This window comes from Scyliorhinus canicula, chromosome 6 (genome assembly GCF_902713615.1).
Source record: "Scyliorhinus canicula chromosome 6, sScyCan1.1, whole genome shotgun sequence".
Lineage (NCBI taxonomy): Eukaryota > Metazoa > Chordata > Chondrichthyes > Carcharhiniformes > Scyliorhinidae > Scyliorhinus > Scyliorhinus canicula.
The window spans coordinates 132,899,022-132,913,400 of record NC_052151.1 but is presented as its reverse complement, the minus strand read 5'-3'; the positions used below and the strand labels follow the sequence as shown (position 1 = coordinate 132,913,400).

The 14,379-nt window shown below is 44.5% G+C and overlaps 1 protein-coding gene across 2 annotated transcripts in view; it reads left to right on the top strand.

The window, feature by feature from the left end:
• The window catches only part of LOC119967507 (syndecan-1-like), a 61,288-nt gene extending 47,417 nt beyond the window's left edge, over nt 1-13,871 (top strand). For both annotated transcript variants that reach the window (XM_038800163.1, XM_038800162.1), the window contains 2 exons: nt 1,865-2,033; nt 11,830-13,871. In XM_038800163.1, coding sequence (XP_038656091.1) covers nt 1,865-2,033; nt 11,830-11,996 — 336 coding nt within the window. In that variant the 3' untranslated portion in view covers nt 11,997-13,871. The remainder of the gene's footprint in view (nt 1-1,864; nt 2,034-11,829) is intronic.
• The last annotated feature ends 508 nt before the right edge of the window (nt 13,872-14,379 follow it).

Here is a 14,379-nt window from a genome sequence, read left to right as displayed (position 1 = left end):
ATGAGGAATGGTTGAGGATTCTGGGTCTGTACTTGATGGAGTTTAGAAGGATGAGGGAAGATCTTATTGAAACTTACAGAATATTAAGGGGCCGAGAAAGACTGGAAGTAGAGAGGATGTTTTCACTATAGAAGAAACTAGGTCCAGAGGGCACAGCCTCAGACTCAAGGGACAATCCTTTAAAACAGAGATGAGGAGGAATTTCTTCAGCCAGAGGGCGATCAATCTGTGCAACACCGATTAATGTTTTTTCCCCTCTTGGTGTTTCTCAGCTCTATCCATACAGATACCACATTGTCAGAGCTAATATCCTTCCTCACCATTGCGTCAATTTCCTTTTTAACCAGCAATGCAACCCCACTGCCTTTTCCTTTTTGTCTGTCCTCCCGAAATACTGAATACTCCTGGACATTAAGTTCTCATCCCTGGTCACCCTGCAGCCATGTCTCCGTAATCCCGATTATATCATACCCGTTTACGTCTTTTTACGCGATTAGTTCATCAGCTTTAGTCCGAATGCTCTGTGCGTTAAGGCACAAAACCTTTAAGCTTGGCTTTTTAAGATTATTTGTCTCGTTCCCAATATTTTTCACTGTGGTCCTTTTTGAATCTGACCCTTGGTCCTATCCCAAATGACCCAAGGCCGGAATTGAACCCGGGTCCCTGGAGCTGTGAAGCAGTAGTGCTTACCACTGTGCCACCGTGCTGCCCACTCAAGAGTACTACCAGTGCAACGTGCTAGTCAGAGTAGAAATAGCAAGATATATCGGATGAATATGTGGCTGAAGAGATGGTGTAAGGGGGAGAGTTTTGGATTCCTGGGACATTGGGACCAGTTCTGGGGGAAGTGGGACCAGTACAAACTAGAGCCCCTTTCTGACTTTTGTTTTTGTCCTTGTTTCTCCTCCTCTGATGCCTTGCATAGGTTCCCTTCCCTCTGCTATTTTAGTTTAAACCCTCCCCAACCACTCTAGCAAATACTCATCCTAGGATATCAGCCTTGGTGCTGCCAAGGTGTAACCAGTTCACTTTGTACTGGTCCCACTTCCCCCAGAACTGGTCCCAATGTCCCAGGAATCTGAAACTCTTCCCCCTTACACCATCTCTTCAGCCACATATTCATCCGATATATCTTGCTATTTCTACTCTGACTAGCACGTTGCACTGGTAGTACTCCTGAGTGGGCAGCACAGTGGTAAGCACTGCTGCTTCACAGCTCCAGGGACCCGGGTTCAATTCCGGCCTTGGGTCACTGTCTGTGCGGAGTCTACATGTGTTTGTGTGGGTTTCCTTCGGGTGCTCCAGTTTCCTCCCACAGTTCAAAGATTTGCAGCCTAGGTGGATTGGCCATGCTAAATTGCCCCTTAGTGTCTGAAAGTTTGAGTGGAGTTACGGGGATAGGGTGGAGGCAGAGGTGTGGACTTAAGTAGGATGTCCATCCAGGGGCTGGTGCAGACTCAATGGGCTGAATGACCTCATTCTGCACTATAAAGTCTATGACCACTATCTTTGAGTTCTGATTTCTCAACTTTCTTCGCATCTCCCTATATTCTGCTTTTAGGACCTCATCCCTTTTTTAACCAATGTTTGGGGGAGATGCAGTAACATCACTGAATTATTAAACCAGGGACCAAGAGTAATACTTGGGGGACCTGGGTTCAAATCCTGCCACTGCAGGTGGTGAAATCTGAATGCAACAATTATCGTGTATGGATCTTTGCATTCAGTATACTCAAATACACCTAGTAAATACTAAAATTTCCTTGCGGAGCCTTTTATGTTGAAGTGCTTTAGTAGTATATGAAATAACTTGGATTGAATAAAACTGTTGACCATTCTTAAAAATCTTACCTGGTTCATTTAGGATCTGGAGATGGGGGATAATGACACTGACATCTACCTCATTGAGACAGTAGAAAGTAAAACTTCTGTGAATCAGAATCAAATTCCAGATTTGAGAACTTCAGATGAAATACCAGAGGAAACATATTCTGCATCTGGGAGTTTTCTGGAAAGAAAGGAATTATTGGCAGGTACGCATGTTGCTTTTTATACAGCCATTATCTTTTATGCAATGCATGAGTACTTAAACTGCTGCAGATACATATTATTTTATCAGCATATTGTGATGAACGGTATTAATAACTACCGTAAACGGTACCTGACCTTTAATACCTTGCCCCTTTAAGCGGCTTGGAACCCTGGGGGACTCCGCCTCTGGCTACGCCCCCAGGAAACGGTATATAGGATAAGGCTCCATGTGGTGAGCACACTTCTCTCGGATGCTGTCCTGTTCTCTGTAGATTAAAGCCTTTTGATTACCGACCTCGCTCTCGCGTCGTAATTGAGGGTGCCTCACATATGTAAAGAGAAAAAACAATGGGCCAGATTTTCCGGCCTTTTCTGCTGGCAGGATTTTCCAGTCCCCCTCATGGTGACCCCCCCACCCGCCCCCGCACCCACCCTCTGTGTAGGTGAGCTGTTCAAAACGCCGTAGACTTTGGTGAGGCTGGCAGTTTCTGCCGGCGGCCAATGACAGGACGCAAGTGCCAGTGGAAAATGTGTCGTGGCCAATACCTTTGCGCTTTCATATGTCACCCTCTGACCAGAATAATTCTGCTGAGGGGTCGGCACTGCAAATGTAAACCTGTTCTCCTTTTGAATGCTGACAAACCTACTGTGTGTTTCTGGCATTCCTGTGTTTTTTTAAAATCTCTGCTTTAAAAATACATCTCAACAACTCTTAGTGTGTTTAATTAGTGTCTAGCATTTCTGCACATATAGTAACACAACTATTAATTTAGCAAAGATTTCCACGGGAGGGGTTCTTTCATGAATCCAAAGATTAAAGTACAAAAGAATTTCTGTTTTCTGGCATGTTCCAGGAATGGGGAGGTGCCGGTCAATCAAAAATGGCACTTAACTAAGTTGCAGGAAGAATTCCTCTTAATGCATCGGAAGGCTCATCATATGAGCCATTCGGTGAGCGTCTGAATGTTTTGATGGGGATGCGGGAGTCTCGGTCTTAAGAGGGGTGTAGGGGTGCGTGAATCGGGAGAGCTGCGCCAAGCTAACATGGTGGTGCGGAATAGCGGCAAACTGAGGCCAGAGTGAGGGCAGGCCGCAGATTACAACCATCCATGAGTTTCACAATTATTAATGGTCGCGGGAGAGTTGTACTGAAGTTGAGCTGGTAAACATAATCACTCAGCGACAAGCGTTAGCGCCAACCTCTGAACGATGAGAGACACCTCCAGTCAAAATAACATACCTGACACAGCAGTTCAGGTTCATCGATCATGCCAGTTGGTTCAGTGCCAAGTAAGCTTTGTATTCTGAGAGGAGGGTCAACCATTGTGGATCTGCCTTCCATTGAAGTGGAAACGTATGCCAAAAGGGGGTAGAAGTAGACCATCACTAAGCTAAGGGGCGGCTCAGAGGATCTGAGGGGTAGTTCAGAGGATCTGTGGGACAGTTCAGAGGATCTGAGGGGTAGTTCAGAGGGTCTGTGGGACAGTTCAGAGGAGCTGAGGGGTAGTTCAGTGTTGAGCGGTAGTTCAGAGGGTTGACAGGTAGTTCAGAGGAGCTATGGGGTAGTTCAGAGAGTTGAGGAGTAGTTCACAGGAGCTATGGGATAGTTCAGAGAGTTGAGGGGTAGTTCAGAGAGTTAAGGGGTAGTTCAGAGGAGCTGAGGGGTAATTCAGAGAGTTGAAGGGTAGTTCAGAGGAGCTGAAGGATAATTCAGAGAGTTGAGGGGTAGTTCAGAGAGTTAAGGGGTACTTCAGAGGAGCTGAGGGGTAGTTCAGAGAGTTGAAGGGTAGTTCAGAGGAGCTGAGGGATAGTTCAGAGAGTTGAGGGGTAGTTATGAGAGTTAAGGGGTAGTTCAGAGGAGCTGAGGGGTAGTTTAGAGAGTTGATGGGTAGTTCAGAGAGTTAAGGGGTAGTTCAGAGGAGCTGAGGGGTAGTTCAGAGAGTTCAGGGGTAGTTCAGAGGAGCTGAGGGGTAGTTTAGAGAGTTGATGGGTAGTTCAGAGAGTTAAGGGGTAGTTCAGAGGAGCTGAGGGGTAGTTCAGAGAGTTGAGGGGTAGTTCAGAGGAGGTGAGGGGTAGTTTAGAGAGTTGACGGGTAGTTCAGAGAGTTAAGGGGTAGTTCAGAGGAGCTGAGGGGTAATTCAGAGAGTTGAATGGTAGTTCAGAGGAGCTGAGGGATAGTTCAGAGAGTTGAGGGGTAGTTCAGAGAGTTAAGGGGTAGTTCAGAGGAGCTGAGGGGTAGTTCTGAGAGTTGAGGGGTATTCAGAAGGTTGAATGGTAGTTCAGAGGAGCTGAGGGATAGTTCAGAGAGTTGAGGGGTAGTTCAGAGGAGCTGAGGGGTAGTTTAGAGAGTTGATGGGTAGTTCAGAGGGTTATGGGGTAGTTCTGAGAGTTAAGGGGTAGTTCAGAGGAGTTGAGGGGTAATTCAGAGAGTTGAGGGGTAGTTCAGAGGAGCTGAGGGGTAGTTCTGAGAGTTGAGGGGTATTCAGAGAGTTAAAGGGTAGTTCAGAGGAGCTGAGGGGTAGTTCAGAGGAGGTGACGGGTAGTTCAGAGAGTTAAGGGGTAGTTCAGAGGAGCTGAGGGGTAGTTCAGAGAGTTAAGGGGTAGTTCAGAGAGTTGAGGGGTAGCTCTGAGAGTTAAGGGGTAGTTCAGAGGAGCTGAGGGGTAGTTCAGAGAGTTGAGGGGTAGTTCTGAGAGTTAAGGGGTAGTTCAGAGGAGCTGAGGGGTAGTTCAGAGAGTTGAGGGGTAGTTCTGAGAGTTAAGGGGTAGTTCAGAGGAGCTGAGGGGTAGTTCAGAGAGTTAAGGGGTAGTTCTGAGAGTTGAGGGGTAGTTCAGAAGAGCTGAGGGGTAGTTCAGAGGAGGTGAGGGTTTAGTTTAGAGAGTTGATGGGTAGTTCAGAGAGTTAAGGGGTAGTTCAGAGAGTTGAGGGGTATTCAGAGAGTTGAGGGGTAGTTCAGAGAGTTGAGGGGTAGTTCAGAGAGTTGATGGGTAGTTTAGAGAGTTGATGGGTAGTTCAGAGAGTTAAGGGGTAGTTCAGAGAATTGAGGGTTATTCAGAGAGTTGAGGGGTAGTTCAGAGAGTTGAGGGGTAGTTCAGAGAGTTGATGGGTAGTTCAGAGAGTTAAGGGGTAGTTCAGAGGAGCTGAGGGGTAGTTCAGAGAGTTGACGGGTAGTTCTGCGAGTTAAGGGGTAGTTCAGAGGAGCTGAGGGGTAGTTCAGAGAGTTGAGGGGTAGTTCTGAGAGTTAAGGGGTAGTTCAGAGGAGCTGAGGGGTAGTTCAGAGAGTTGAGGGGTAGTTCTGAGAGTTAAGGGGTAGTTCAGAGGAGCTGAGGGGTAGTTCAGAGAGTTAAGGGGTAGTTCTGAGAGTTGAGGGGTAGTTCAGAAGAGCTGAGGGGTAGTTCAGAGGAGGTGAGGGGTAGTTTAGAGAGTTGATGGGTAGTTCAGAGAGTTAAGGGGTAGTTCAGAGAGTTGAGGGGTATTCAGAGAGTTGAGGGGTAGTTCAGAGAGTTGAGGGGTAGTTCAGAGAGTTGATGGGTAGTTTAGAGAGTTGATGGGTAGTTCAGAGAATTAAGGGGTAGTTCAGAGAGTTGAGGGGTATTCAGAGAGTTGAGGGGTAGTTCAGAGAGTTGAGGGGTAGTTCAGAGAGCTGAAGGGTAGTTCAGAGAGTTAAGGGGTAGTTCAGAGGAGCTGAGGGGTAGTTCAGAGAGTTGAGGGGTAGTTCTGAGAGTTAAGGGGTAGTTCAGAGGAGCTGAGGGGTAGTTCAGAGAGTTGAGGGGTAGTTCTGAGAGTTAAGGGGTAGTTCAGAGAGCTGAGGGGTAGTTCTGAGAGTTGAGGGCTAGTTCAGAGAGTTGAAGGGTAGTTCAGAGGAGCTGAGGGGTAGTTCAGAGAGTTAAGGGGTAGTTCAGAGGGGCTGAGGGGTAGTTTAGAGAGTTGAAGGGTAGTTCAGAGGAGTTGATGGGTAGTTCAGAGAGTTATGGGGTAGTTCTGAGAGTTATGGTGTAGTTCAGAAGAGCTGAGGGGTAGTTCAGAGAGTTGAGGGTTTAGTTCAGAGGAGTTGATGGGTAGTTCAGAGAGTTATGGAGTAGTTCTGAGAGTTATGGGGTAGTTCAGAAGAGCTGAGGGGTAGTTCAGAGAGTTGAGGGGTAGTTCAGAGAGTTGAGGGTTTAGTTCAGAGGAGCTGAGGGATAGTTCAGAGAGTTAAGGGGTAGTTCAGAGGAGGTGAGGGGTAATTCAGAGAGTTGAGGGGTAGTTCTGAGAGTTGAGGGGTATTCAGAGAGTTGAAGGGTAGTTCAGAGGAGCTGAGGGGTAGTTCAGAGAGTTAAGGGGTACTTCAGAGGAGCTGAGGGGTAGTTCAGAGGAGCTGAGGGGTAGTTCTGAGAGTTGAGGGGTAGTTCAGAGAGTTGAGGGGTAGTTCAGAGGAGGTGAGGGGTAGTTTAGAGAGTTGACGGGTAGTTCAGAGAGTTAAGGGGTAGTTCAGAGGAGCTGAGGGGTAGTTCAGAGGAGCTGAGGGGTAGTTCTGAGAGTTGAGGGGTAGTTCAGAGAGTTGAAGGGTAGTTCAGAGAGTTGAGGGGTAGTTCTGAGAGTTGAGGGGTAGTTCAGAGAGCTGAGGGGTAGTTCTGAGAGTTAAGAGGTAGGTCAGAGGAGCTGAGGGGTAGTTCAGAGAGTTGAGGGGTAGTTCAGAGAGTTGAGGGGTAGGTCAGAGGAGGTGAGGGGTAGTTCAGAGAGTTGATGGGTAGTTCAGAGAGTTGAGGGGTAGTTCAGAGAGCTGAGGGGTAGTTCAGAGAGTTGAGGGTTTAGTTCAGAGAGTTGAGGGTTTAGTTCAGAGAGTTGAGGGATAGTTCAGAGAGTTGAGGGTTTAGTTCAGAGAGTTGAGGGGTAGTTCAGAGCTGAGGGGGTAGTTCAGAGAGTTGAGGGGTAGTTCAGAGAGCTGAGGGGTAGTTCAGAGAGTTGAGGGGTAGTTCAGAGAGTTGAGGGATAGTTCAGACAAGTTGCAGACAGACACCAAAAAATGGCAACAGGAGTGAATCCTCAGGTGTAAGACTCATCCTCAGAACTTTCCAGACTTGCACGAACTACCTCCAAGGGTAGTAAAGCAGTGTGAACCAAGACACTGGCTGTGAAGGGCGATAATCGGTGACCTGTACACAATACTGCAATTGTCGGAAACTCAATTTGAGTAGTGCTGAAGGTCACCATTATGTTGAACTTCTATATTACTAGTTCCTTCCAGATATCCATCGGAGACATGTGTGGGTTAGCCACCGAGTTGTTCATCACTGCATTAAGGAGATCACCAAATCTCTGTTCAAAAGGGCCAGAGAGTTTGCATATTACAGTACTGACCTTGATAGCCAGGCTGAGAGTTCTAATAGCTTCAGGGGTATAGCAGGATTTCCACATATGAAATAGGAGCAGAAGTAGGCTTTTCGGCCCCTTGAGCCTACTCCGGCATGCATTAAGATCATGGCTGATCGGTTTGTGTTGATTTCCACATTCTAATCTCATTCCCCAAGAACAGTTCTTGCCCACCAAAAATCTGTCTACTTCTGCCTTGAAAATATTCAATACCTTTCTGAGGCAGAGAGCCCAAAGTTGCACAACCCTCTGAGACAAAATAAATTCTCTTCATCTCTGTACTAAAAGGGCAACCCCTAATTTTAAAACAGTTCTCCCTGGTCCTGGACTCATCCACAAGCGGAATCATGCTATCCACGTCTGCCTTGTTAATACCATTCAAGATCTTATATACGTCAGTCAAGTCACCCCTCACTCCACTAAACTCCAGTGTAACCCAGCCGAGTCGGTCAAAGCTATCCTCATAAAACAATCCGCTCATTTCATAGCAAGGATTTTCCGGCTCCTGGAGAACCTGTTACAGGGGGAATTGCCTTCGGTGGGACCGGACTATCCTGCCAGCGAAAAGGGCCAGAAAACCCCAGCCCAGGTTTCAATTTAGTAGGGTGTAATAAATTGCATCCAATGGCCATCAAAACTCTCTTGTACAGCCTGTGGCCGTCATAAGCAGGAAGGAATTCCACTCAATTCACGTTTGAGTTATCTGCAACCATTGGAAGCCAGTCTTCCACATTTGTGCCTCTTCCAGAGAGCACTCATGACAGCTATGAACTCTAACACTTCCAGATGCAACAGAAGTTCCAACCCCATGGACATGTTCGGGTTGGATCCTCAGTGACAGGGGTACCCCTCATGACAGGGCTGATGACGTTAGCAAGGTACACTCACACTACAGCTGAGCAACAATAGATTGTCTGCCATGAGCTGACCTGGCCCACAATTGAGCTGATGACTGGCCAGCTGAAGGTGAGATTCCATTGGCCAGACCTTTCCAGTGGAGCATTGCAATGTGGCTCAGCTGCTGTGCTCTGCATAACCAAGTACAGCAGAGAAGGAAGACCTTGCAGGCAGATGGCATGCATGATCCTCACTCATCTTCTGACATGGAGGTTGAGGCAGAACAACCAGGACAGCAATATAAGGTGCCTGCCTGCATCGAAGGCAAGAGCCACGGAGAATGTGGAAAGGAGGCTCATGATAGCCTCATTCATACCTGCATCCAGCAGGCAAGATGCCCTCATGTTGCATCAGACCATCAACTCACATGGCCATTATATGTCATCATGTTTAGTACTTACCAGTGTCCAACCTCTCCATTTACATTGCCCCAATCATGCAGAGGGACAGAGTCCACCTTCCCTACTACAGGTATGCAGATGAAGGTGCATAGGTTCATATTGAAGTGAGAAGACAACATTCACTGCACAAGTGATGCAGAAATCAATGCACATCTACCCATCGGATGGCACGGTGGCACAGCAGTTAGCCTGAAGGGCTCCAACATGCTGCGAGGGTTTCTGCATAGGTGCAGCTACCTCCACTAGCTGCAGTGACTGGAGGCGATCGGGTCTCTGGCAAAATAACTTAGGAGACCTGTCCACCCTTGGAGTGCCTTGAGAGGAGTCCGCAGTTGTGGTTGGCTGCCATTTCTCCTCCCTCTTGGTACACAATGGCTCCTTGCTGTCTACCAGAGATTAAGGGGCACCAGTAAGAGAGTCCTGGAGGCTCAAACCTTCTTGCCTGGCCACTGTAGCCTTCAAATAAAGACCAGAGCAACAGTGTGCAGGTCTGTGCACATACCTGGCAGCCAAAGGATACTCTGCTGTATGTGGCTTTCCATGAGGGTCACCAACTTCTCGATGGAGGAAACCATGCACTCACATACTTGATGGCAGCACTGAAGGCCTGGATGGACTCTTTCATCGTCCACGTGTATCCACATCCTTTACGCCACCAGATGTTACCCTGCTTGTCACTGAATCTCCAACAGGTTGCGTGTTCCGGTTTGTGGCACCAGATCGAGCCATGAACACAGAGTCGCCAACATGAATAGATTAGCACTGGTGCATGGTGAGGGGGATATGACGCTAGATCCATCTGAAAAATCGTCATCCTCCTTAAAGCAGCCCATCCCTCCAGAGTGCAAAAACCTGCATGGGAGAACACAAACAATTAGGGAAAATGTTTTTCCATTTCCACTTCCCATCCATGCCTAATGGACATTAATTTTCTTCCCAAGGTGAGCACCAAGCTTGAGGCCTCCTCATTTGCTTTGCACCATACTCTGATCTTGCCAGGTGCTGTTGCTTGGCTGTTGTGCTCTCAGGGCAGATCAAGAGCCTCCCACCTCAACAGGTGTCAGGGGTTGGGATGCCTATCACACCTCCACCCATCTTTACCCTCTCTTTTGTATCTTGTGCCCTTTCCAGGGAGAAGGGGAAGGCTAATCTCCAAACACTAATCTGCTGATCCCCTAATCATCTGGTGTCCCACTGACATATGATGGGGGCCTGTGCATCAATATGTTCACTCTCACAGACTTGGAAGGTGGGAAGATACCTGTCACCCACGATGAGCTATTCCTCCTGACGCAACTGGTACTGCCACACCTTTGCCCGCCTTGCTGATCCTTCCCACATTTTCAGACACATTGCATCTTGTCCACATGAAAGCAATGGGATGTTCTGAGCGTTTAGTTACACTCACCCTGAGCGTGGAGGCCATTGACCCACTTGCAGACATGTATGATGGTGAAGCCCAATGTTGCTGACTTCCATCCAGGCTTCCTCGGTCTGACAGAATGGTCTCTTCCCACCTCGAGAAAACAGTGCCTCTTGCCATCAGAAGAAAACCTGAGGGAGGCATTGTTGAAACATGAGGCAATCCTTTTGCATCAAAAAGGGTCGCCTCATGTTTGTGTTCTGCTAATGGTTGGTTATTCATTTGGAACAGCACAGAGGCAAAGCAGTCTCAGGGGCAGAATATAAGGAAACAAGGTGCCACAAGGTCAGATCTCTCAATGGCTCCCTTTGCAATACTGGAGTCTTATTCACTCTGCAGGAGGTCTGGCTGCTGTTTTAAAATGCTGCCAGCACCTGCCCTCACATCATCTGGAACAGGGATCGCTACCGCAGTTTCCTTCTCACCCAAGCATTTGAATGACCAGGCCCCACACTGCCACCTTGTTAATTGGCTGGCTACTTGAAATTGCCTTCAACCGGCCCCTTCCGCCACAAAGGGTGATGCCACCCCTGCCAGGACCTATTTTGGTGAGATTAAACTCTGCACATTGTTTTAGATTTGAACAACTGACATCAATATATATAAAGGTAGCTTGATTTAAACAAGTGCAATTAAAGTAGCAGGTGGAAAATAAAAGATGTCGTGAAGATCATAATCTGGAATTTTTTCATTGGAATTTAGTGTTAGTTTTTGCCTTTGCAAGATCTGAATTGGCAGGTCACTTGAAGGCCTTGTAGAAAAAATGTACTGTTAAATATAGTTTATTTTAACTGAATTAGAAAACTGATTTCATGTCATGCATATATTGATTTCCGTCCCCGTTCAATTGAAATTTGCTGTTCTGCGATTGTACAATTTGGCTTTATAATTGGCAAATTGTCTGATGTGTTGTGCGACACAGGACAATTGAAACAAATTCTATTTCGCTGCAATTGACAAATGAACAGATAAATGAACAAGGAAAATGTGCCAGCTGATATCACGCTTCAAAATTTCAACATTTTCAATTTGGGCAATTTGTGAGAACTGCTAGACTTATTTGTAACTTATATGCAATGAAAAAAAAAACTCCAGAAGGTTCAATATGAATATCTGGCAGAAAGGTTCAACACATGCACTCTTATATTACAGTCCCAAACACCTGATGGTTTAGATGGCCCTTTTGAAATGGTCATTCAAATGGGGAGGAGTGCAGGCTGGTGGGTCAAGTAAGGAATGATGTGAGAAAGTCTTTGTGTGATTCCTAAGAAGCAAAACCTATGCCTCTTATCCTTAAAAGAAAATTGAAATGCTGAAAGAGATGAAGGTATTGGAAAGGAAGGCAACGATTTTTAAATTTTTATTTGCTATTTCAAACGGACTCTCCATATGCATTCTTACCAATAAATAGCCTTGTTTGAAGACACTTTCAATCCCAGTTCACAAAGCTAAATTGTTTGTGTGGTTATTGTCTTTCTGCTTTCTTCCTCATGAAACAAATTCTGTGAAAAAGGAGAACAAGAAACATTAAGGATTGTTGTGAGGTGATGGATCCGATAGATATATATTTGCATTTGCAGTTTAATCTCATTGTGTTTCTTTCGTGATTTAACAAGTTCTGAGGCGATTAGAACTTAGACATTTTTTTAACCAATATAGAAATCACATTAAATGTAACTATTAATGCTCTTTGAGATGTTTGATTTTGCCTTGTTCCATTGTTTTAGCTACTGTTGCTGCTGGATTTGTGGGACTAGTGCTTGCTGTTCTGCTGGTGGTGGTGGTGGTGTATCGAATGAAGAAAAAGGACGAAGGAAGTTATACGTTGGATGAATCCAAGCAGCCAAATGTAGCCTATCAAAAACCACAAAGTCAAGAGGAATTCTATGCATAAATGTATTTTTTAAGGTCCTTTATCAATCTTTGATGCAAAGTGAACACTTTCTTTTCTTTTTCTTGCCTGGGTTAGAAAGTGAATCGGAAAAAATGCCAGTCTGACTCTATTGCCATGACGATTGTACTTTTGACAGTTCTGAGACAGACAGAAGTGACATGTTTGTGTAATATTTGCCATTTGGCTTCATGAGTGAGGAGACTTGGTTAAATTTTCACTACAATGTTTATACTGCAGAGGATAACTGCCTTCTGAAATGGTGGGGTAAAATAGTTAGGTTTATTTTTAAATGAGAAAGGAGACCCATTTGGGAATGTACGATACAATATTGTAAAGCCACAAACTGCCTAAACCTGTAAATTTCTATATTCTGAAAGTATTAAGCAAATGGGAGGGATGGAAAGGGTCATGGAATCTTTTACTATTGTGATTTCAAATTGTACAAAAGCTGATTTTGTGTACCTAATAATATAGGTTGACATTAGAGATTCCCGTTGCACTTGGCCATATAATTTTTTTTATTTTTGTGTTGTGTTATGCAGTTCATAGAAAAAGATGCATTTCATTTTTTTTAAAAGATTCACTAAGTTCAACCATTCCTTCAGTTTTATGGCAATTGAAGGATTGATTGGTGAAATGTGTCCTTTTGAAATATATTAATTGATCAAAATGGAAGGGCGGTGTAGGCTGTTTCATGAGTTAAATATATTTTTGGTCCTGAAGCTTTCAGCCTGTTTCTTTTAGTTAATGTGCTTTTATACTGTAACCAGTCATTGAAGCACCTGATCTACTCCTTTAAAGAGCTGGGCCTCTTGAGTTTGTGAAAAATTAAGTAAACTTCAGTGTTCTCCCCAATCCCACTTTTTTTGCACAGACAAATAGTTTTTGTTTTCCTTGACCTTCAGTTCGGTTGATGATCTGGTTTAGGGGGGCTGGTTTAGCTCACCAGGCTAAATCGCTGGCTTTTAAAGCAGACCAAGCAGGCCAGCAGCACGGTTCGATTCCCGTACCAGCCTCCCCGGACAGGCGCCAGAATGTGGCGACTAGGGGCTTTTCACAGTAACTTCATTGACGCCTACTCGTGACAATAAGCGATTTTCATTTTTTTCATCTAACTTAATTAAATAAAATTGAACTTTCTCAGATATACTTCTGTTTTTTACTGCGAATAAAGCACAATTCCTCCACCTAATCTCATGGGGTCTATTTAAAATGCTTATATTGAGTCATTCTAAGCTCCACAAATGAAATGGAGTCACCTACTGAATGTGACCTGCGTAGTCCAAAGTAAAATGTCTTGCACCTTGTTGTATAAATACATTGCGTAAAAGCTGAACTTGATTTCAACCAGACGTGGTGATGTGGTTCTTTCTTTCTCAGCCGCTGCAGTTTCTACAAACTACAATAAGCATATTGCATTCCTGATTTATATTTTTAAAAATCTAACAATTTAAAGCTCTTATGAATTTGTGAACCAATGGCTGTTTAAAGGAGACAAATGTGTACGCCTCTTGCTGTTTTTGAATTACTGCCATTCTCAAGAGATGATTAAAATTCTGTAAATTTAAGTTCTAATCACAACTTGACAACTCTGCAGTTTAAGATCTACATTTTCTAATATTAACAAAGAATAAACCAAATATAATTATTTTTGTATGATAGAACTAGTGGTTAATCTTAGTTTAGAATCATTTATTCCGAGCAAAAAGGCTCGATGTCAAAATATTTGGTTGAATATGGTTTTTGTGACTTGGTATAAGTCTGGATTCTTTTCATGAATGTTAAACTTTGTCTGGAACTTTCATTAATGCTTTCTATTTATTAACTGTACTATTTCTATATATCACAAACAATAAAAGAACACTGACAGACTAATTGTTGTCCACTACTTTATGAAGGTGATACAGTCCACGTAACGTGAGCTCTAAAATTTAAATATTGAGAACGTCTATAGGGTTAAGTTTGTAGATTTTGAGTTACAATCCCGACCTCTTCAATTCTGCTGATTTATTTAAAGTTTATTTACAGTTGCAGGTAATATTTATTTACTACTGAGTTTCCCCTATCCTTTCATTGTTAACTTGTGACTGAGACTTTATAGCCTTTTAATTTAATGAGCTTTTTGGAATCAATGAAGAATTTGAGGGAAGAGTTTCATATTATTAAGGATAGCTAAAGTAGGGCAGTCTGGAAGTAGTGTATAGTATAAACAGTGACATCAATTGTGCCAATTGCTGGCAAAATAAGATCAGGCTTTTGAAGGGCAACGTGTCCATCTTGGTAACATTGTAGAATGTTTACTGCTTTATAAGCACAACATCAATTGTGATTATGAGAGGCTCGGAACATGCATACAGCAAGTGATTTTGGTAGCTGCCATTGC